General features: G+C 34.0%; 1 protein-coding gene and 1 long non-coding RNA gene across 7 annotated transcripts in view; one reads left to right on the top strand and one right to left on the bottom strand.

The window, feature by feature from the left end:
- CDH10 (cadherin 10) overlaps positions 1-23,094 on the bottom strand; it is a 103,948-nt gene that overhangs the window by 11,372 nt on the left and 69,482 nt on the right. For 2 of the 3 annotated variants that reach the window (XM_053945535.1, XM_053945524.1), the window contains exons 4-11: positions 21,827-21,946; positions 21,050-21,217; positions 15,844-16,031; positions 12,748-13,001; positions 11,028-11,164; positions 8,715-8,836; positions 2,239-2,347; positions 88-339 (exon numbers count right to left, since the gene is read on the bottom strand). In XM_053945535.1, the coding sequence (XP_053801510.1) occupies positions 88-339; positions 2,239-2,347; positions 8,715-8,836; positions 11,028-11,164; positions 12,748-13,001; positions 15,844-16,031; positions 21,050-21,217; positions 21,827-21,946 (1,350 nt within the window). Of the gene's footprint in view, positions 1-87; positions 340-2,238; positions 2,348-6,291; positions 6,315-8,714; positions 8,837-11,027; positions 11,165-12,747; positions 13,002-15,843; positions 16,032-21,049; positions 21,218-21,826; positions 21,947-23,094 lie in introns of those variants that run through there. The other variant, XM_053945546.1, reaches the window with a different exon arrangement.
- Positions 196-21,915, top strand: LOC128789494 (uncharacterized). 4 transcript variants are annotated; one of them, XR_008431425.1, is made up of 8 exons: positions 196-277; positions 9,970-10,062; positions 12,733-12,836; positions 14,982-15,088; positions 15,954-16,073; positions 16,153-16,346; positions 18,029-18,112; positions 21,845-21,915. It is a non-coding gene; the product is annotated as an uncharacterized LOC128789494 (long non-coding RNA). The 4 variants fall into 4 exon arrangements; XR_008431424.1 differs by lacking the exon at positions 21,845-21,915 and adding an exon at positions 19,825-20,496 and having other exon boundaries at positions 15,954-16,027; XR_008431422.1 differs by lacking the exon at positions 21,845-21,915 and adding an exon at positions 19,825-20,496.

Below are 23,094 nucleotides of genomic sequence, written 5' to 3'. Positions count from 1 at the left end.
ATTAATATCAACCTGCATACTTTTGTGAAACGAGTGAGGCCTTAAATATTTGTTCCTGGGTAGAGGAAGACACGTTTCTTTTCTTACCTAGCAGGATAATGATGCAGAGGAGAATGGCCACCAGTGCCCCTGTGCTGAGGCCGGCAGGGAGCAGCAAGGCCTCAGCACTGCAGGACTGCATGTTCCCCCGGCTGTCACAGGCACACACCCGGATGGTCAGCGTGCCCGTGCTGCTCTGGATCGGGTAGTCGTTGTCTGAGATCACCACTGGGAGAAGGTAAGTACTTATTTCATGTCGACTAAAGCCATTCCTTCTCGTCAAAATCCTGGCAGTGTTATCTAGATAGATTAAAAGATACTGTTGTAGGCTATACAAACAGAAACCATATCACTTAGTAGATGCAAATTATCGTATTTTATATGACTTCAAAATAGATCCTGATATCATAGTGATATCTCTGTTTTTCTAACAACATTCCCATTTGATCAGAAAGCTATTTATAGGTTTTTAGGTACATCTGGCCTGCTTCTCTGTGCCTCTGCACCACTTTGGCGTGTGGTTTGAAAAGAGGATTTCTCAAAGCTTAAAATGTTTTATAGATTAATGCATGCAGTGTGTGACACAGTTACAGTTCAGGGCTGAAACCCTGAAACGCAGCGACCAACCGAGGAAAAATAACCTTCAACTTTGTGCAGTTCAACAAGTACTCTGTTCTTGAAGATTCTTTCTACGGATCATCTGTGACAACACCCACAGGAATGCTGTCAACTCAGTATGAGATTTGCTACACCGCTTTCAACACACTGTAGAACAATGAATTATGTACCTTAGCACATGAAGTAGGGCTTTTTTTGGATAGAAATTGTCTTAGGAATTCAGGAAATGTGAAAGATGGTAGGTATTCCTGCACATTTTTGATAAATGAACTTACTAAGCTGTATCTGAAGCAGACAAATCTTAGTTGTGTGCAGGATACTTGAGCATCAAAAGCTGTCCACTGAGTGGCCAGAGGGAAGGAAAGGAAGAGAAGGAATGAATAACACCAAGAGACTATTTCTTCTACTGTTAGAGCCACAATGCTAGAGTGGCAGTCAATAACAGAGTTGAAAACTGCTTAGTCCAAAAGAGAGAAAATACAGGTTTAGCGTGCACTACAATGAAAATTTAATTTTCATCATATTTGTGGGTTGCCTGAGCTATGTGGTTAGCTATCTTGACAACCTCAGGCACGACTAAAATAACCCACGTGCAAAAAGAAAGAAAATAATTACAGTTAGTAAGGAAATATCAAGATCTATACCTCTCTGTACTCAGGACCTAGTGACCAAGATATAACCTTTGTTTAAAATATTAAATCATGTATTTTTTCATAGACTTCAAGATGTGAAACACAAAGTTTTTCTTTCTTGCTTCCCTTCACTGGTTTTATGTATTTTAACATTATTTGTTTTCACTCAACATCAAAAATTATGTGTCTTATGGATCTTTAAATACCTCTTCGGCAAGGGAATTTATAAGGTATGCAAACTATTTGATTTAATTATTTCACTTTCCCTACCATTAGAAGTTTTTTTCTGCTGTTGTTTGTAGTCTACTACATCCTGAAATAGTCATCAGGAACAGAGGATTATTCCCTTTGCCTTTATGACTTTGACACATTTGAAGGTTGATACCACGTCCCCTCTTATTTATTTCTTCTGTAATTTAGAGTCCTCTCAATTAGTCATACTAATAATGAAAGCCAAAATTCATAGTCTCACTTTCCCAACAGAAGCTTCTGAAAATTTTTTCTGATAAAGACAGCTTGAGAAAGGATCAAAAGAAAAGCCAAAGTGGCTCTCAGAACCATTATTTTCATTAATGGTCAGAAAGAAGCAAAACAGAAGGCCTGGGGAATCAGAACTATGTGACAAAAGGCTAAAGTAAAAAATCTCAACTTGTCAGCTGAAGTAATTTTTGAAAGCTTTTTTTTTCTTTTGTAGTCAAGTATTTAATCTATTTCTTACCCAAATCCAACACATTTCTGATTTTCTTTACAACTTTTTTTTATCACATTTTTGCTTCACCTACACAGATAGAAGTGTAGAAGTCCTAAACCTCATTCAGGTAAAGTATTCTTGATAGTAGCAACCTTCACAGCTTCTCTACATATTGATAGACATCAAAAGCATATCTTTCAGGAATGTAGCCAGACAGAAAAGATTAAACTCCTTCCTTGTAACAGGCATGAATTTTACCTTCATTATCCTGAACAGTGAAGTTAGGGTTAACGGCAGCTAAACTGAAGAAAAATTTTTGTCCACCAAGAGGGTCATCTTTGTCTATTGCACTTATGGTTTGAATAAGCTGCAGGAAAAAAAGCAAGCAAACAAACAACAACAACAAAAAGAACAAATACATCTAGGTTTTTGATAGAGCTGTCTGATCAAAGAAGATGAAAAGCATTGGAATAACTTAGCATTCGCACATATTGATTTAATATTTATTCTGTAAAATATGAAAACTAAACAAATGTTCAACAAGTGTCTTATATAAGTTTTTTTGAAAAAGAACATCTGTATTTTTCATGTGATAGTACATGTGCACCTATATCTTTGTAGCTACATAGTGGACAAAACTTGCAAAAAATAGTTTTAGCTGTAGCTGGTAGTGTTTATACTTCATCTTTGATTCATCATTTTAAATTCAAATCAAAACCTAAGATAGCAATTCACACAAAGTTTTCTATTTTTGTGATAAAAATGGCATTTTATCAAACAGATATTTTTTGAAAGGGAAGTTAAAGCTTCAAATTACATTTCAACATCAAAGCATTTTTTCTTAAACATGATTTTTCTATTTATTAGTATAGGAGAACACACCATCATGATTCCTGAGATTAAAAATGCCAGTTATATTTTATACATATTTCTACTCTTGTAAAACATTGTAGCACACCCTAGAGATGCACAAGTTTGCAGTGGGATAAGAATCAGGTGTCATAATTCTCAGAGTAAACTGTGCCAGGTCAGTTCCATACTCAGACTCGGAGCTTTCTGCAATGCCTAAAACAAATTTTGGGTATTTTTGGGGGAAAGTAATGGCAAGCCCTTTATCAGTACTTATTTAACTGTCAGGTAAGTGAATATGTGGCTTTTTCACTGAAATTTCTATACTTAAGAGTGGCTAAATATTGTTTCCCAAGCAAAATTTTTTTTTTGACTTTTATTTTTGACTTTATTGCCTAATTTCAGCCTGGGGCTTTTTTTATACCATGGCATATAAAATGAATTTAAGTCTTGATTTTTGTGCATGCATGCTTGAAGGTTCAGTTATGTTCTCAAGTTTAACTGCCAAATATAGATTATCTTTAGTCTAGATCATTTTTATTCTTCATTTCTTATCCATCATTTTAAATTGCACTGCTTTTTCAGCCATGGAATTAGATCTAATTTTTAACACTATTCCTTCCCTGTGGTGTACTTGTTAAACCCTGTTTGTTTTTCCTCTTCCAGTTCTCCCAAATACAGCCATTTCTCTTCATATCACAGCTTTTGTCAGTTCTGATCATCTTTAACATCAACAACTGCAGAACACTCCTGTTTGCCTTAAAAACGCACGACTAACTCCCAACTTCTCTCTTGTCCATCCAGAAAATAGCAGTAAATATCTTGATGAGGCAAGGATGAGACTTCTTTTAATATAGCAGCTTCCTTGCTTTTTCAACAGGAGTTTTGTCTTTCTCTAAATCTGTTTTCTTGCATAATCCTCCAATAACTTTCTAAATGAATAAAACTGATAATGCAAGCATAGAATATTATTTGTTTTTGAAGAATTAATATTTTAATTATTTAGTGAGCAATTAGCATATGAATTTCATAGGTATTTACAAAATGAAATTAAAAAACACTAGTTCATTTTACTTAACAACTAAAGACCATGAATATGGTTAGTTGTAGGTATTAGGCTGCTGAAAATCAGCTGATTTGCTGAGTGTTCATAATCATAATTTAAAAAGAGTGTGTAGAATTGCAAGCATTATATTGCAGTTTGAAAACTGTTTCCTGATAATATTGATTACTATTTTAACATGATAAATCCTGTTTTACATGTGGTTTTAAACAGGTTTTTTTTCTCTTAGACCTGGCCAGCCATGGGAAACCCCAATTACCTTGTAAATAGGGATATAACACTCTAAGTCACTTCTTTCTAGAAATGCCACAAAGCAGTAACTGCAGGGAAGCCAAGGATGTTACTCTATATGATAACAGGCAGGAAATTAAGGGCCCAGTAGCAGTTATGAGGGTCGTTAAAAAACTGATAAACCACTGGAAAAAAAGTTTGCTCTATGGTCTGCTTATTCCAACAAAATTAATCTTTCTGCTTGGTAGGACCTCTGCAAGCATCAGTTCCATCAACTGTTTAGGTAAATGTCTTCTTCTAAAATATACTATACATTTGCTTTTAAATTTAGGACAAAGAAAATATAATATGCTATTGAGAAAAAGAAAGCAGAACTCTTTAGAAACCCTACATTAATTTGCAGTTCAGGAACTTTTTCTTGCCCAAATAAAAAACCTTTGAGAGTTTTTGAAAAAGGTAAGGCAATGACAAAATTCTGATACTCATAAAACCACTGGAAGTTATAAGATTTATGGCTATATAGTGAAGAAACTAAAGTAAGAATGAACCAGGGGAACTGGGAAAGAAAGAGAACACAATTCCAAGTAAATTGATCACAAATTGTCATTTGTCAAAAGACATGAAAGAGATGCAACAAGCAAAGATAAAATAACACTTCAGGATTAAAGGATTTAAGAATTTTTTATAGAAATATCTGAAAAATAAGAAGGGAAAATTGAATTCTAGAAAAAAACTTCAGGGATTTTAGTTTTTCAATAGATATGAATTTTAGCTATTTTTAGAAAGACACTTGGTGAATATAAAAAGGAAATTTCTGGAAATATGAAGATCCCAAAAGCCATGTTTAAGCAAGATTATGGTGAGAAAAGCATCCCTGATGCTTTTGTCATCCCCATTGTTATATGGGTCAAATGAGCTGATAACATGAAGTGCAGCATAAAAATAATTGGTTCAAGAAACCTAGTGTGTTTATATAATCTATCCTGAATTAAGTTATCAGAAAAAGGAAAATAGACTCCATGATTCATATTTTAAAAGGTCTTTGAAAGAGAATCCATTATGAGCTAGACCTATTCACATAACATTTGTCCATATGACAAGCGATGTACAGATTTGGCAAAATGTTGCTAGCAACAGCAAGATAATAACAAGCCATTTAAACATCGCACTAGATTTGAATCAAGTGAGGGCGTGCCAGTGCTGGCGCCGGGGCTGTGCCGGGGCTGCCGGGCCGGCCCCAGGCGGTGCCAGCGGCTGCAGCGGCCCCAGCGCAGGGCACGGCTGAGCCCCTCAGCCACGGGCGGGCGGGCGAGAGCCCCGGGGAAAGCCTGGGCAAGGGAGGGCAAAAACCTGCCCGGCAGCCAGGGCTGAGCGAGGGGAAGCGAGCGAGAAACAGCCCTGCGAGCCTCGAGGGGACAGCGGGAGCAGGGACGGGGGCAGGAGAGAGCCGGCAGGGATGGCCCTGCGGCCTGGGAGAGAGCCCGGCGGGACAGGGATTTCCCTGCGGACCTGAAGGCGATCCCGTGCTGCAGCAGATTTATTCTGAAGGACAGCAGTCCATGGGGAATGTTCACATTGGGGCAGGGAAAAGTGTGAGGAGGAAGGTGTGTCAGAGAAAACAAAGTAGTGAAGGGGTGAAGGTGAACCTGGGAAGAAGGGGGATATTAAGGGAAGTTGTTTTAGTTCTTTGTTTCTCACAATCCTACCCCATGTTTAATGGACAGCATATTAAGTTACTTTTCCCCAAATTGAGTCTGTTTTGCCAGTGATGGTAATTTGTAAGTTTGTCCTTCTCTCAAGCCATTTATTTTTCCTCTTTTCTCCCCTTATACTGTTGAGGGGGAAGGAAGTAGCTCGTTGGGCACTTGGCTGCTGACCAAGGTCAACTCCTGCCTTCTTTTCTTTTGGCAGATCATTTACAAATAGAGAAGAAGAGCCTCTCTTCTGACATCTACTATAGGGAAAATGAATATATCGAAAAGTTATACTCAGCTTCCATGCAAGATCTCTCTAAAGCAGGACTGACTTCTGCTTCCTAAACTGATTATCTTTTACATTAGAGGATCTTTGGAGGCTGGCAGCTGAGCTGCCAGACATGTGACAGCTGGGAGCTGACAAAAACAGTGGGATTCCATCTGTCCAGATGCCCAGCTCCTGGCTCTTCTCACCTGGGGGCAGAGGACAGCTGAACTTCTTTGGTTGCAGGGCTGCAGCAGTCTGAGCATTTTGCTGCTTTATTTCCCTGAACTCCTATTGAGTCAGCCTTGTGTAGGTCACATGAATGCCTGTGTCCTCTTTATGCCATCACACCAAGACTGTCCTCATTTTTGGGGGGGGTCAAAAGAACAGCAACTATTAAAATAGCATTCTGCCAGAAGTGCTGCTTGTGTATAGCTTGAGCTTTTTGAGATAGGATATTTGCATAGTTTGTAAGTTCATGGTACAAGCTGACATCAGCAGTAATAGCAAGCAGGAAAACAATCACAGGCCGTTTGAGTCATTTAGATTACAAAAGTCGCATTTCTCTCTTGCTATATATTTGCATATATGTGTATGTTTGTATACATGGATTTATGTGCACCTGCCCAGGTATCATATATAGTATGTGTGTGTCTATTTATATGTATGTAAAAAATTTAGGCTTCTGTATAAATTAAGTACATGGAAAAGTATAATATTCGTTATAATGCCTGTCTTTAGTAGATGGGAAATACAGAAATGAATACTGCAGAATCTGTGACTGATGCAGCATCGCTAGTTTCAGTGACCTAACAGATATAAATTTCATGGATCAAATGTAATTATGAAAACCAGAAAGGGAAGAAAAATAGCAGAAATGTGGGAGGAATCAAGCTCAGAGAACCATGTTCAGCTTGGATTGATTACATTCTCTTAGGACAGATTGAATTTGAAAAATAAAAAGTCTTATTTATGAGCTGCCAGTAAACAAGAAGAATATAATTATATTCAAATTGATTATTCATGTTATCCTGCATTACATTTCTTCTCTTCCTGCAAATTGTTTTCTTTAAGCAATCATTTGCAACTCAGATTTCTTAAAAAAATGTTTTGATTTATGGTCCTCTCAATAACCTTGGCAGGTTTTTTGTGATAAAGACACTATTGAGCCCTATAACAACTTAAATAAGAATTTGTGGATGTGTAAACTTATTTAGCATCTCATTTATTAGTTATAAGTGATTAGTGCTATTTTATTCAACTTTTTAACTGACAGCCTATTGTGATTGTAAGCCGTAAAACAATGCAATGTAGAAATACTTTTATATTTTATTTTAAATTATACTGACTTTAATAATCTAGATAGCGCAGAAAACACTGCTCCTTAAAATACATTTACATGGAAATTTAACTGGTCTCTTTAACATTTCCTGTGCACTCTAGAACTAGTAACCTGCACAGAAAAAATTCTGAAACCTGAGAGGAGTAAAATTTATGGATTCATGCATTTATGTTTTTTTAAACACAGGATGTTTTTTTTTATTGTGAAGCTGGAAGAGGAAAATTCAATGTTCTTCTTTTACAAGTCTTAATCCATATGTCATATTGAAAATTATTAAAATATTATTTTAGCATTTTTAGTAGATGCTTCAACTGTCCAAAATTCTACATTTTTAGCTAGTGATTTCTCTTTATCTAACACCTTGGATTCTCTTGTGACTGTCACAGCAAACAAATGCACTTGCTCAGTGCCTTTAGATTTTTTATGCATTATAAATTTGGGCCTCAAATTCTGTGTTATAAGTTTAAACCGATGTCACTTTGGAATGAAGCATGGCAACCTGAATGTGAAATTTGCAATACAACCTGAATGTTATACCTGTGGGACTCCAACAGTTATGACAAGCTGGCACTAGTACCACATTCTAGTCAAATGTACTGAAAAGGTTGCACTGAGGTACTACTGCTACCATTTTAAAGGCTTTATTATTGGCTGATTATGCTCTGGGACATGTAATAGGAAAAAAAAATTAAGCAGTTCTAATAAGCAACTGCCTATTGGACGTTAGATATTAAGCAGTACAGTCATTTCACTTCAATTGAAGTACACATTGTGTAGCCTCTAAGAAGCAAAATAAAGTAATATGTTACCACTTAAAAATGTAAGTTTTCTTTTCAGAAATTTTTGCTGTGATGATGAAAGATGACATTTGGGAAAAAAATGTGCAATAGATTTTTTTGTTTGTAATCACCATTAGCATGAATTGAAATCTATCTGAATTTTGCTACTGGAGAATTATTGAAAATATAGATCGAACTTTTTGGTTACATATAATGATCTATGTTGTGAAATTAAGGGCAAAGTGAATCATGACCATGTCATGGACATATCTCACCAGGATTTAACAGCAGTACAAGGTTAGGTAAGGAAAAGTGGTGACTGAAACACTGATGCGCTTGTAACATATTGACATTTCACTCTAAGCCTCACTTACAGAGCTTATTTGCTTTCATTTTTAACATTCCAAAAGCTAATTTGGATATGATTTTTTCCTAAGCAATAGGCAAGAATGATCTACAATTGAGTGCTGTAGCAAAACTGGATAGTGGGAAGGGTTTATCAAAGGCATACCTGTCCAGCTCTTGCATTTTCACAGACAAAAGTGTCATAGAATACAGCAAACTGTGGGGCATTGTCATTAACATCCAATATTCTTACATAGACAGGAACACGAGTAGTATCTTTGGGGTTGTCTGACAGCAGAAGAGAGAAGAAACATGAAATTATTTTCTTATTAAGAGTTTTTTTCTTTCAAATTTCATGAGCAATACACATGCGAGATGAAGTTTGAATCTGGTTAATATTTAGTGTACAAACCAGTAACAAGTCAGAATCAGGCCTTCTGAAAAATAAGGAAATTATTTGTGTAGAGTAAAAAAAAATGAAGTATTGTGATTTAGTGAGCAATTAAGTTTTTCATGAAGATATGTGGCTGCAAATGTTAATAATGTATTCAAATATTGTGTATGAAAAGTATGCCCACTACTAACATAACAATTTTGATTACTTGGTGGGCTCAAGGTTTCGTAAGGTTTTGAAATTCTTTGTGATCTAGTTTGGGTTACAGTGAAAAGACATAAAAGACATCATTTGTGCATTGTGTTGGTTTTGGGTGGGATAGAGTTAATTTAGTTGATCACATGCATATCTTGAAAAATTTTCAAGTCTGACTTTCCTCTCTTGCCACTCAAAGAAATTCCAACAAAACAAATGAAAGTACTCCTCCAAAAATTTGGTATAGAATTTATTAGAATAAGATTCTTTCATGTTTAAATTGCCTTTAAAAAGATAAATGTAGATTTTCAGACTTTAGGTTCAGAAACAAGAATAACCTCCCCCTTGCCAAATGCCAAATCATACTATTATTTAGAGTGCTCTTTTGTTAGTATAGGTTAATTCAGGAATACGAGTGTCCCTGCTTTCACTTGCTGATCTTGTTGCCATACCAAAAATGATAAATAATGCCTGGGTCTAAAAAGTGCAGCTGTTTCTTGGAATTCTGCTGCGTGGTATTTAAGAATGATATAATTTTTTTACATTAATGGAACTGGATAAGTAACAACAATAACAGATTGTTCCAAATTACTGATTTCCCCCCTCCTTTTCTTCTGCTTTCAATGAAACAAAAGACATTTAGGAGCAACTGGAATTACACTGGCTTGTTATCAGCAACACCTTTGCTTAAGAGAATGATGAGGATCTTTTTTGACATCCTGAATTATTTCAATTTCCAAGTTTAGGATGCAGTTTTTAATAGCCTTCTGTATGTTTGTACTAACTTTCCAGTTGAGTTCTAACACTGCTTTCATTCTGTCATGCTTCACAGGTAGCATTTTAAAATATTTAAAGATCTAAACCTTCCTCTTCACTTCTTTCCCCAAAATTAACATATCTCTGTGGAGAATGCTACCTATGCCAGGTATGTCCACAATATAATTTTTCTCTAAGTTTTCTGTCAATGAGATAAGTTTAGCACTAAGATCTAGGCATACAGGGATGCTAAATTTCATCATTATATAAATCTGAAAATAATTTGTACAGCATTGGACAGCACTCTGAATGTTTTCTGTTTTTGTTGTTTTTTTTTTTTTTTTTTCTTATGCAGAATGATTAATTGGCAGGACGCAATGTTCCACTTAGTTCTCTGCATTGTAACTCTTGCCAGCCATGTTTCACTGCTGACCAGTATTTTTTCCATTTTTTTTTAACTGATACAGAATTAGCCCTAAAAAAATTAGTGACTTTGAGAGGAAGTGATTCTTAGTTTCTGATTTCAAAGATCAGACCTTTGTCCCTCAGAAAATTTTCTGTGCATTGATTCAAGGTATTGTCAATAATGTAGTAGGTTTAGGAGGATATCTGCTCTTCTCTTCATACTCTTAACATGAAATTATCTACAGAGAGATGTTTTAAGTAGTCCAAGAAATGCTACAGCTTCAGGATGAAACTGAATGGGACTTGTAAGTTATATTGATTCTAAGAGCTGTAGGTGTAGATACCATACGAAGAGATAATGAAAATATTTCTAAGGAAGTGAAGAAAATAATAGAGACAAAAACATAGATTATTATGCTAAACTCAGTTATTTTAACAGCAAAATCATGTTATTGCCCCCCAAGAAAATGAATAAAAAGAATTACTCCAGTCTTATAATTCAATTAGCTAACATCTCAGAAGTAACTTGGGCATTAAAGGTCAGTGATGGAGGTGAGGAAAAGAGCAATGAGGAGACAGCTGCTGTTACCCCACAGTTCACTTTTCCAGAACATCTAGTGTGAAAGGGCAAGGGGAAAATAAAGGAGGGGTGTTTTCATCACAAAGTTGCAGCTGTAACTTTACAGGCTAAGGAAGATTGAAAGGAAAAAGAAAATCAAATTAGCTTACTAATCTCAGCTGCTATAACACTAAGATTGTGCCATTGGGATATCTCACGGTCAAGTGGCTTAGAAGTATAGATGGACCCGTTTCCAGAATGAATGTTAAATATCCTGTCAAGGTCAGTGTGACGATCCAGAGAAAATCTAAATATGATTATGAAATAAAAAGTATTGTCAAAATTATAGAAAGTCAATGAAAACATGTATTTCACAAGTAAGTACAGGTTTTATGTTCTATATTACAAAGTTTTTGAAAAAGAAGCATTTACATATATTTAAAGACATATATTTAGTTTCTATAAATACTTCTGAAAATTCTGAAGGTTAGCTCCATAGAACAAGGAATTAAAATTTGGATTTTAAGAATATTACAATCGCGTAATATTTTATAATTGGAGCTTTTACAAGATTATAAGAAAATTATTTTAAAAAATCAGAATTTCAATGTATAATTAAAGAATTAATTTAATCCTGAAAGGAAAATGGTCTTTGATATACTGTTTCTTCAGACTGAGACTGACAGCTAATTTACAAGCTGTTCAGAAGTATTGCTATAAGCTCAGCTTCTATTATTTAGGATGTATTAATTCACTAGAGATCAAGATAAAAAAAACATGTATAAAAATAAGTTGACATGCAGAACTTTCATGCACAGATGTTAGAGGACCTTCTATATTTCTGTAGTTGCTATACTTCTGGCAGGCATGATGTCCACCAACATGATATGGTGGTGTCAAACTAGTATCAGAAAATTTCTCTTTTCTCTTTTTTTTTTTTTTTTAATATTTAACATTGCCTTCAAATTAGAATTGAACCTTTGATTTGGAATTAAATGTAGGATTTTGCCAAATATAGAATGATTTTTAGAATATGTGTCAGAATTGGGCCAAATTTTTAAAGAAGTTATATAGTACACTTGTATAGTACAATAGAAACAAATGTTTACGTTTCTGTGAAAATGTATGAGTGATCTAAACTGTTCATCAAGTGCATCTGGTTTCATTTACAGTACTTAACTAAACTGAGCCAAATGAAAAAAATGCTGTTATATGAAAATAGCATCTCTACAGTCTTGGTGGCTGTTGTTTGCTCACTCCACTACATGCAATTGCAGTAAATATGAAAGACAAACAAATAAAACCCCAATAAACAAGTCAATGCCAAAATGAATATAAAAACAACAGCAACAACAAAAAAAGGAAATTAGAACAGCCAATGAAAATTTCTGATAGTGCAATAAAGACTTACTCAAATGTTTTTGGTTTTTTACTACTAGCTTACTTTAATAACTTCTAACTAGAATAAAACAAAACCCTGCTATTTTCTAGAGAAATTATATTTAAGACTATTTGGCTTAATATGATAAGTATTTCTTTTTACTTCATACATTATGTTAGTTTTATTGAAGACTAGAACTTCTTTCATCAGCATTCTAAAAGCTGTTCACAGTGCAAAGTAAATAGCAATCCTGATGGGCCTACTTGAAATCAAGTTTTTTATGAATTGTGGCACTGGAAAATATTTTATGTGTCTCTTGTGTGCAAGTAAATTGCTGTTGCCTGACATATTTGTAGGTTTACAGATTGCACCATTCTCAATTCTGTCTATCTCTGGGACACTAATAAATAATAGAATAAACCTAAAACCTCTATGTAAAATTAATGTTATATAACTATTTATATTAATTTCTTTAGCAAATAATGTGTTTACAGACACTGAAGTATTACCTTATTGGACTTGAAGCAGAATCAGGATCTCGTGCCATTACTGTTCCTATTATTGTCCCCAACTCAATATCTTCATGCACCTCAAAAAGGTAAGAAGACCTGCTAAAAACAGGAGGTTCATCTACATCTTCTACAGAGATTTTCACAATAATTGTGTCTTTGAAAGGCCCAAGGTAATAGAAACGGGGATCCACATGGGTATTTTCAGCTTCTACTTTCAAAGTATAAAGTCGTCTTGTCTCATAGTCCAGTGGCTAAAAATGAAAATTGCGATAAATTTTATTAAATTAGATTTAAATATTGGCAGATGTTGACCTATGTACATAATGCAAACTGAAGAGGGCTCAAGCCTTATCAGATCCTGCCCCTGCATTGTGGGAACACCAACACAGTTAATATTTTCCCCCCATGGGATTCACTTTGTCTAATAAGAAATTATATTGTTTCTAGAAGAAGTATCTTTTTCCTGTATATTAGTTAAATTATCTCAGCATGAATGACAAAAAGATTTTCAGTGCAAATGAACCAATTATTCAGGGAATTTTGCAGCTGTTTCACAAGAATATGGATTTGAAACAATCATATAACCACTTAAAATGCTTGAGATACTGACTGGAAATACAAACATACCAGAACAATAACACTGATATTTCATAGGAAATTCTGTAAATGCCTGGATAAAAATGACCAGAGTATTCTTATTGTCAAACCTATATAATGTGTCTTAAATATCAGGAATGTTTTAGGTGTCTTTTGATGAAGGTGTGTGTGTGTCAAAGCTCTCTATATTTAGAGAAACAGTGGGGTTTAATCTTATTCTTTTTCATTTAATTTAATGAATCCGACATCAAAGGGTTTTTTTTTTTTTTTTAATATATTTGACATTTTTGTCAGCAGTTCCTTTTTAAATGGGAGGAGGAGCAGTTCACGGTTATAATTAGAAATCATTTTGGATAGAAAATAATTCTAATTCTTCACATTTTTCTAGCTGTCATAGATGAAAAGTGTTAGCTAATTAATGATTCTAAGGAAATGAGCAAGCTGAAAATCTACCTTTCTGACACAAAGAAGACTTTATTAACTCCCACAGATTCTCAGAGAGATATAGAACTGGTGGTTTTCATTCATTAAAATGGGTGGTTGATGACTTATTTTTTTCTGCCTAGCTGCTTTTAAATACTAATTAATGTTCACTAAAGATGCCAAAGTGACAGGTTAGATATTTAAACACACTATTCAAAAGCAGAAAGATGCAGTCCAGTGAAAGAATGAGTTTCTCCACTGCCCCAGACCTGTTTTAAAAAAATAGTCAGAGCAGATTGGAGAGTATCTATGAATACAAATGAGAAAAGCAACTATTTAACCTAGATCTGAGGCTATTGTGTGTCTGTAAAGTGTATCATTCAGCTGTTAAGGGACACTGGCTTCAATCCTAAAAGCAAAGAAGACATGCTAGTCCTGATTTATTCTAATTGGTTTAATCTGGCAGAATGTGCACCATGAATATGTAAACTTGCTACCACAACATTCACATCCAGTTTGGACATCTTGTCCACCTACAGTGCAGAACATGGATATGAAACCGTTGGATTATACAGGCATTCCAGCACATCCACAGTAATGAACAAAAGTCTTGCCCAAATATATGAAATTGTGGAAAATCAATTATTTTGTCTGTGAGAAATTGTAAGGAAAAATTTGTATAGAAAAAGTTCTTTTACAGCACATAATAAATTCAGACTTAATAACTTGCAGGCTTTGTAAAGGAACACAAGCTATTTGTAGTTATTCACCACTGAAAACAGAAATTACAATCAAAGTGGATAAATAACAACAACAACAAAAAAGAGACTATTTTAATGAATCAATGAACTCAGCATTCTCATCTCCTTCCTTGCTTGTTAGTGCTGTTGTCTGTGGTATTGAATGAACTACTTATTCATGACTGAGACAGCATCCTGAAAAATGCAAATTCTGTCAGACTGTTAATGACAAAATCAGAAGATCTTGTTCATTAGTATTTATTGACATTTTTGGAATTGCTGTATTTTAATTTAGGAAATTTCTTGTGCTTGATTCAGCTACTAGACTTTTTTTTCAAGATGCTATAGATTTAATATAATTGTGTGAAAATCTGATGCAAGCAAGAAAAGAGCATCTCAAGAGAAGCCTTCTTAAACTAGGAAAATAAAAAATATAAGACCTCAAACTTTGTTTTTTTAAATTTTTTTTAGATAAAGAACTACACTGACTATGAACATAATAGAACACAGAAATTAAAAAGGAGCACTCTTTGTAGAACTTCTCTCTTTATTGGTTGCCGTTATCAAGAGATGCGAAGGTATTTTTTATATCACTGTTTATTTCATTATTCTGTGCTTAAGAGCTAATATAAACAGTGCTTTATCTTAAAAATTGTGCCTGAACTCTTTGAAGTTCATCTCAAAGTTTCATTTGAGATGTCCTAAAGACAAGGACCAAGGGACTTCTGGAAGGGAAATTTTTGGGGAGTAGGAGAGTGGCATTTCTACTTGTGACATCGTAGACTTAGAAGACAAGCATTTGAAAGTGCTCTGACAATGCAAGATAGAGGGCAGAACTAAAGATAGCTCTGGACCAGGAACACCTTCATTACATACACATTGCTCATGTGGCAGCCCTCTCACAAGTTTGCAACTTATGTCGGTGTTCTGGCATACAGATCTCATCTCACCCAAGTAGATAAGAATCTCACAGAGAAGGAAAATCTGTGTGTCTCATTAGTGAGTGAGCTGCTGATTGCTTGCTGAAGAAAACAGGTTATAGAAATACCTAAGAAGCATTTGAAATCACAGAGATAATTAGTGCTAACACATTGGGGCTTGTCCACTTTTTCATTCTTTGCTTAGAAGGTTTTAAACCTATGCTGCATCTTAGATATGGTCACCACCTTCTATTTCCAGTTCATCTTAAAAGGAAATAGTACCTTTCAGCTACTGATGGGAGATGCTTGCAAATATTAAGCAATTAGCATGTGCTATCACATGCTAAAAGCAATGAACTCTTGTGACATAACATTGATATTGAAATAATTTAGTGAATGCTGTTAATAGACACCTTTCGCACAGTGATGATGCCTTCCTGTGTGTCCTTCTGTGTCACAATATCAAACATATCGGTCCCATCACCATCTATAATCCTGTACTCTACTTCTGCATTTTTTCCAGTGTCCGCATCTGTGGCTTTAACGCTGCCAATGGCTGTCCCAACTGGGGAGGACTCAGGAATGCGGAGATGGATGGTACCTGTCAAAGAGACAAAGAGCGATTCAGGACCCCCACAAGCCGGTACACATGCATGAAGTAACACAATAGCTGATGTGACACAATAGCTGATAACATAATTTTGTGTATTTTTTTATTCTAGAGAACTTGACATTTAACGCTAAGACAATGGACAAAATATGAGGCAGAGAACTATCCAGAGGCAAGTTTTATAAAGAAGACTGAAAACAGAACTGTAGAAAAAACATCCATAGGAAAGTAGGGTTGAGAAAGACTTTTATTCTGTCTCAGAGAAGAATCAACTATATCTGCAATCTTCATGCCTTTCATTTCCTTGTAAGTTTCTTGTCCTCATTTTTCTTTCCTTCCTGAAATATCATCTGGAAAGACTGTTTTGTGTTCTTGTTAGGCTTCACTCTTCTTTTTTACCCCTCAATGTGTAAGGCCAATCTTCAAGATAGATTTTACATGTATTTTATCATGGAGGCAATAACATGAATAGGACTCCTTGATTTTGCTGGCCAATTCTATGCAAGAGGCTGACATTTCAGCTTTCAAAAGTAGATAGCAAGATATCATATTAAATAAATTTGAATAACACATTAATGCAGGGGGAGGTGTTTTAAAAATCTACAAGCAGAAATTGTGCCTATACTTGTTAAAGCAGTTAATTCATACTTAAATAGGCTTATGAATATTGCAATTCTTGGTTTGTGCTACTTTTCTTATCTCAATTATATCCCTTTATGGTAGTGTCATACAGCTGATAAAATATATAGGAATAAAACTGTCATCATTCAGACATGCTGCAGAAAATTAAAATAAGTATCTTACCATATATTTTAGCATTCTATGTCCTAGGCTTAGTGTGAAAACTGTAAATAAGCGTTGAGATTTGATCCCATCTGTTGGAACATATGCTAGAAAAACACGTGGGGCACATAATGTGCTATGAAGAATTCTCAGAAAAAATATTTTAAAATTAATGCATCTACAGTTGTCATTCCAAAGATGAAAGTGAATTCATCAAATCTCTCTTGGAAAACATTTTCTTCTATGGCCTTTGTTAAGTTTTCCAAGATATTCTGTTCTACTTAGAGACTACCTAAGTTAAAGGAGTTAGAGGTATGCTTGAAATAACACAAAAATGGAAATGATAAAGCACAGCAACCACAACAGTAAAAAGCTGAACAGGCTACACAAAAAGCAACACATAAATACATTGCCCAAATAAGTAGTACAGAAAAGTCCATTAAGGGCATATTAGTTTTGTGCAATCAAGAAGAATCATGGGGAGAGATTGGCATGGCTTTGTGGGAAAGTCACTGGCAACGCGACTTTATCATAACTCAGGAAAGCATGAGTCATTTGAGGATTATTGGTGTATTACAAGCCAGCTACAGAGTGACACTTACTACCAGAAAACCCTATTATTTATTGGGTCATTAGAGATTGTTTCTGCTTCTACAGACTTATTTTTTTCTGTTCTATTATGTTATTATGTTCCCATTTGACAAACCTAAAAAAGCAAAAATGCAAAAATTGAAAAATACATGCATTCATATTTAGTTTGCAATTAAACATTGAATGAAAAATATTTAAATATTTAAATTTAATTTCTTTGTATAATTTTACTTAAGCATATTTTAATATGAAACAGACATATAGCAGCATAATGAATTCTTTATGGCCATGTACACCCCACATTCTATTTATATGTGTTTATTTTTGCTCAGTCACATTTTGATGTTCAACTGAATATTTTATCCTGCATTTTCTCTAATATTTTCATTACCTTTCTCTAATATCTAAACCTGTAATACTTCACTAGTAGAGAATCTCTCCATAATCAACTAATGGTAAAAAAAAAGGCAAAAGAAAAATTATCTCCAGTTTAGCACTTAAGCAGCACTATGGGCGATGATGTTGAAAGGCTGCTTTTTTTTATCCCCAATTAATATTTATATGTTATAATTATTTTTATGAAGTGTCAACTACTCATTTTTTTTTATTTTCAGCACTTAAAACTATATCCCTATGCCTTGTGGACACTGCTTTGACTCCCAGTGCAATACTCAAATCATTATTTAGCCTACAAAGTGGTAAGAGCTCATATCACAAATTGCTAATAAGGTAGTAGAAACAGAGAGGGAAAATAACCAGAAACTTATAATCTAAAAGATAATTTTTAATCTAGCCTATCCATTTCTAGAAATCTCCACCATAGTATGAGATGCTTCATTTTATTCCTTTTGTCACTGAAGACATTTAATGCATTGACTAATATAGGATGAAGTGCAGGTTTGGACACTGTATCAGAATACAAAGTACACCAAAGTAGAATCATCCTTGCAAAACTCTGCTGTCAATCTTATTTCTCTCTTCTCAAGGAAAGTAGTTTACTCTTTGCATTTACTCCAGTGAGATGTCAGGAAAAGAAATGGGAGGATCAAGGAAAAGAATACTTTTCCATATACTAAGGAGAGCAGAAATCAGCTTGAGGATTAAAGTCTACACACTAGGGATTGCAAATACTTCAGTCAGTCATAAGGAATGAAAAACCAATCTCATTTTTCCATTTACTCTTCTTCCCATCCACTCTTGAATAGGCATATAATGTGAGGGTAAATATTATAAAGTACTACAGGCTATAATCTCACAGGATACATGGGCTGCCATAATTCAGGTGCACTGAGTTTCGTTCAGACTCAGGCTTCTAAGTCCATAAATCACATTTTCCGTTTATCACTGGTCAACACTATCTCCTTACTTCTGAGGACACTTGGAAATATTACAGTTGAAGCGAAGATCCAATGTCTGAGGTCTTTGAAGACCTTTCTGTAGCACCTTGAAAAAGTTTTCAATCTCATCATCACTGTTATCTATGTGGGTTTTAGTATATTTTTTAGAAGAGAAAGATATTCTGAAGAATTCTTGCTTCATAATGTAAACAACAGAGGAATTAGGGGTTCTTCTATTTTTTTTTTTTTAAGAAAGTATGGTATAATACATTATGTCAAATTTTCTACAATTTTAATATGAGTTTCTTGTGGGAGACATTTAAGCTGATATTAAACATTTTATTGAAACATATAGCTGTAATATGCTGAGTCCTGTGGAAACATAATGGGCATTCTAATACTTAGCCTGATAATTTATAAATCTGATATGAATATTATTGTTTCATTAACCTAATATATCTGGGTTTTTTTATTATTGGAATAGAATAAGAATAATTTAACTTAATCAGTTTCAATTCCAGCAGTCTCATTGAACTCTGTTAAAATCATGAATCATTATAATGTCTATTTCCATGTTGAGGTTAAATATATATTTTTTTAAAAGTCAATAACTATTTTTACTTTCATATATCTAGTAAAACATGTCATCTTTATAAATGTTTTAGTTTTCATCTCCAATGGAACATGCATTTATATCTAACAAAGAAATTGGCAGAGAGAAAGTAGAGAGAAAAATCAAACAACAAAAGCCCATGAGAGCAAAATTAGGTTTCTTTAAAGCAAATGACACATCTGATTTAAACAGACATTAAAGAAAAATGCAGAGATGCTACATCAAATCCTCTCTCAAATACATCTCAAATACATGCTACATCTCTCTCTCAAATATTATGTTGGAATCCCAGATAAGTCATGTTAAAATGATATAGAAAGTTGACTCCATCATTCTAACTTCTAATTTAACACACTGTTGAGGAAATAAGAAAATTTGGAAAAAGAAAAGTAAAAATATGCACTTTTGAAGCTTCTACGCTGTCTTAAGTTTAACTGTTATTTTTTTTTTGTTCTGTAAGGCTTTGAACATGATACCTCTTTGAATATCTTCTTCAGTGTGTCCAGAGAAGAGTAATACTGCATTCCTGTCCTACACAACAATGGAAATACCATAATCTTCTATATACAAATGGAAATAATAAAAATAATAAATAAAAAATGCGGAAAATGAAAAAAAATATATAAATTAACAATAAATTCTGTTCAGAATACAACCTTTGTAGAAATGCACAAATTCTACTTACTCAATGGTGCATGACTTTTTTTATTTCAAGTGTGTATATGAAATTACATGCTGATAAACATCTTAGCTGAACACATATATATTAACTTCAATATTAAATTGAACATAATTATGTACTCCAGTTCTGCCATAAAGAGCATAATTTGAAGCTGATTCTGTTATTTTGATCAAGAAGAGTGCATCAGTAACTACTGTATTGAGTGGAATTATACAGAGTGTATAAATTGTGTGGTGAGGATACTCTAAATCCTTTACGTATTAAGTAAATCTAAATCATCATGCAAATATTGTAACTTCAATTTATGCAAAAGTCTTCAAATGTATTTAAAATGCTTAACTGTTACAAGTTTGATGCTACATAGTTTAATATTTCCATATCAGATAGAGACCAAGATTATTTTTACATTTTGGTTTGAGGATACAAAGTCTTGACAGTGGTAAAAGGCAAAAAGCATTATAAAAACCTTCACTAAAGCTGTAAAAAAACCCTAAAAAAGTTAAATGTAATTTGCTTTAATTTGGGAAATTTTCTATGTTGGTTTGTAGCTCTATAGCTGAAAAAGTACAAATCTGTCTGATTCCCTTTGAGTAATTCCTTTTCCACATTCTTCATGATTAAATATTTAAGCAGATACCTCAATTCAAACATTTCTGCATATCCAGAATTACAACATGTTTTATTCTCCAGTGGGAGAGCATGCAGGAATTAAGCAATAGGTAAGGAAAGCAAAAGCATTGCTCTAATGCTCTTACGAGTCCACCTACTATTGCTCCCCATATTTCTGGGAGGAATTCCAGGTTTATTGCAGTTATATTTGATCATGTAGCTGTTTCTTAGCCAAAAAAAAATGCTTTAACATTTAATATACTGCTTTAATAATAATAATCAGCACATAAGCCTTTTGTTTATGTGTGCCCCATAATCTAGATTTACTCTAAATTAAACCAGATGGTGATTGCTTAACTCTTACAGCACAAGTCAACTATTAAATGCAGCTTACTCTGGGGGAAGCGAGGTGGATTGTCATTGACATCAGTCAGTGTGATGTTCACAGTGGTGGTCCCTGATAATCCACCCATCTGGCCTCCCATGTCCTTTGCCTGGATAACTACTTGGTATTGCTCCCTGTTTTCTCTGTTCATGTTCGGCAACGCGGTCCTGATGATGCCTAAAAGAAATAAATTGGAAAACAAAATCGCTAATAATATATTTGTTGCTTATGTGCAGCAATCTGCTGCATCTTTTTTTTATACTAGTCTGAAATAAATCTCTAAAATATTCATTTAATGTTTCAAAGTACAAATTTCTGTCCATAAGTTTTATTGTAGTCTTATAGTAGTCTTCAGTAGAGGATATGTCTTTGTTGAATACTTGTTCTACATCACAGGTCCTTTTCCAATTTCATGCTAAAAATGCTTCAAGATATTTGTGTTCAAGGTTTAAGAGAAAGAACACCTTTTATTAATCTAAGTAGAATCATTAGGGAAAAAAAGAACAATATTTTCTAAGAAAAAACCCTTTATTCTTGCCTTTATCAGAAATGTTATTTAAATCTTAAGCAATAAATAGTACCACTGTAAAATTACTTTACTTCATAATTTCAGATGTCTTGAGTTTTTATATGTATTATAAAAGTTATAAATCATGAGAAAAATCAAGAAATGCTGTTTCATTTCAGTTAGTTTTTAATTACATTTTTTATGTGATCTAAGGTCTTTTAAATTAAAGAAAAGGTTTAAAGTTTATGGTAAATGAAAATAATGAAAATTTTCATTACCTGTTTCTGGTTCCACAGAGAAATATGGCTGCCCTTGAAGTATGCTGTAAATTATTCTGGCACTGTTTCCATATGAAGGATCATCGGCATCAGTAGCTGTAACTTGGACCACAGAAGTACCTGAAACATCCAAAGCAGACTTAGTTGCATATGACACTATTTGGAGGTGTCAGAGCATCAATTTCCATTCCAACAGACACCAAAGAAAATTTCAGCTAATACTGATTGTATTTTCCAAATATATTTGTGATCTTCTAGTCAACATTAGGTACATTCTTCCTTGTTCCGGGTCTCCTTCTACATAAATTGAAAATAAACTTCCCTAATCCCACAAGTGTGATTAAGATTTATTTAGAAAATATAAACAATAGCTATGTCTGAGCTGAATTCTTATGCTTATCTAGCTACAATAATTTATATATTCACATCCTCTTTGCAGAAGACTTTTTTTTATTGCAATAAGTACTTTCATTCCATTGCCTAGAATGGGTTTGGGGTGTTTTATGGTTTGTTTTCTTTTTCTTTTCTTTTCTTTTCTTTTGTTCAGTTATATCAGGATGTTATGAAACTACACTATGAAACTATGCAGGAACACGACAGAAAAAGATGATTAAACAGGTCATTGAATCTTGTGAAAAACAAGCCATCAGTTCTCCCTGCTTTCTAATTGTTACTATAGATAGACATTACCAGAAGAAACACTGCCATAAGAACTTTGAAATCTGCTGATTATTTAGATTACAGAAAATGTCCTAACCTTAAAGACCTTCTCTAAAGTTTAGTAGAACATACCAATCCTTTAAAACATGAAATGTTTGCCATTACCACTGACAGTTTTTCCACAATCAAAATATTTTCCACATCCTGTTAAACTCTTCCATCACAGAAATAAAGTATAAATAACAAGGATCCCCCTATTGTGCATCCATAAAGTGCAGATACTATTTTAAGTATATAGGGAATGATTGGGGGAAAAAAAAAAAAAAGGGAAAACAATCATCATATGCACATGACTAGCTAGCCATGGGCAAATCTGAGGATCAGAAGACTTTAAAACTTGTTTCTCCTTTTATCCCAATTCTTTCAAAATTCTTTTCCCCACCAAATACTGCCAAATATAAAAAAAAACACCTGTAAATCCAAGACCCTTGGCACACCTATTTATTCCCTCACATTGTCTGCACTGTCTACCCTACATAGTTTTCTAACATACACAAAAAACAAATAAAAGTAAATGCTATTTCTCCATTTATTTGTGATTTTATGAC

This window comes from Vidua chalybeata, chromosome 1 (genome assembly GCF_026979565.1).
Source record: "Vidua chalybeata isolate OUT-0048 chromosome 1, bVidCha1 merged haplotype, whole genome shotgun sequence".
In the NCBI taxonomy this organism is placed as follows: Eukaryota; Metazoa; Chordata; class Aves; order Passeriformes; family Viduidae; genus Vidua; species Vidua chalybeata.
The sequence above is the reverse complement of the archived record's forward strand: the minus strand, read 5'-3'. Positions and strand labels throughout refer to the sequence as shown.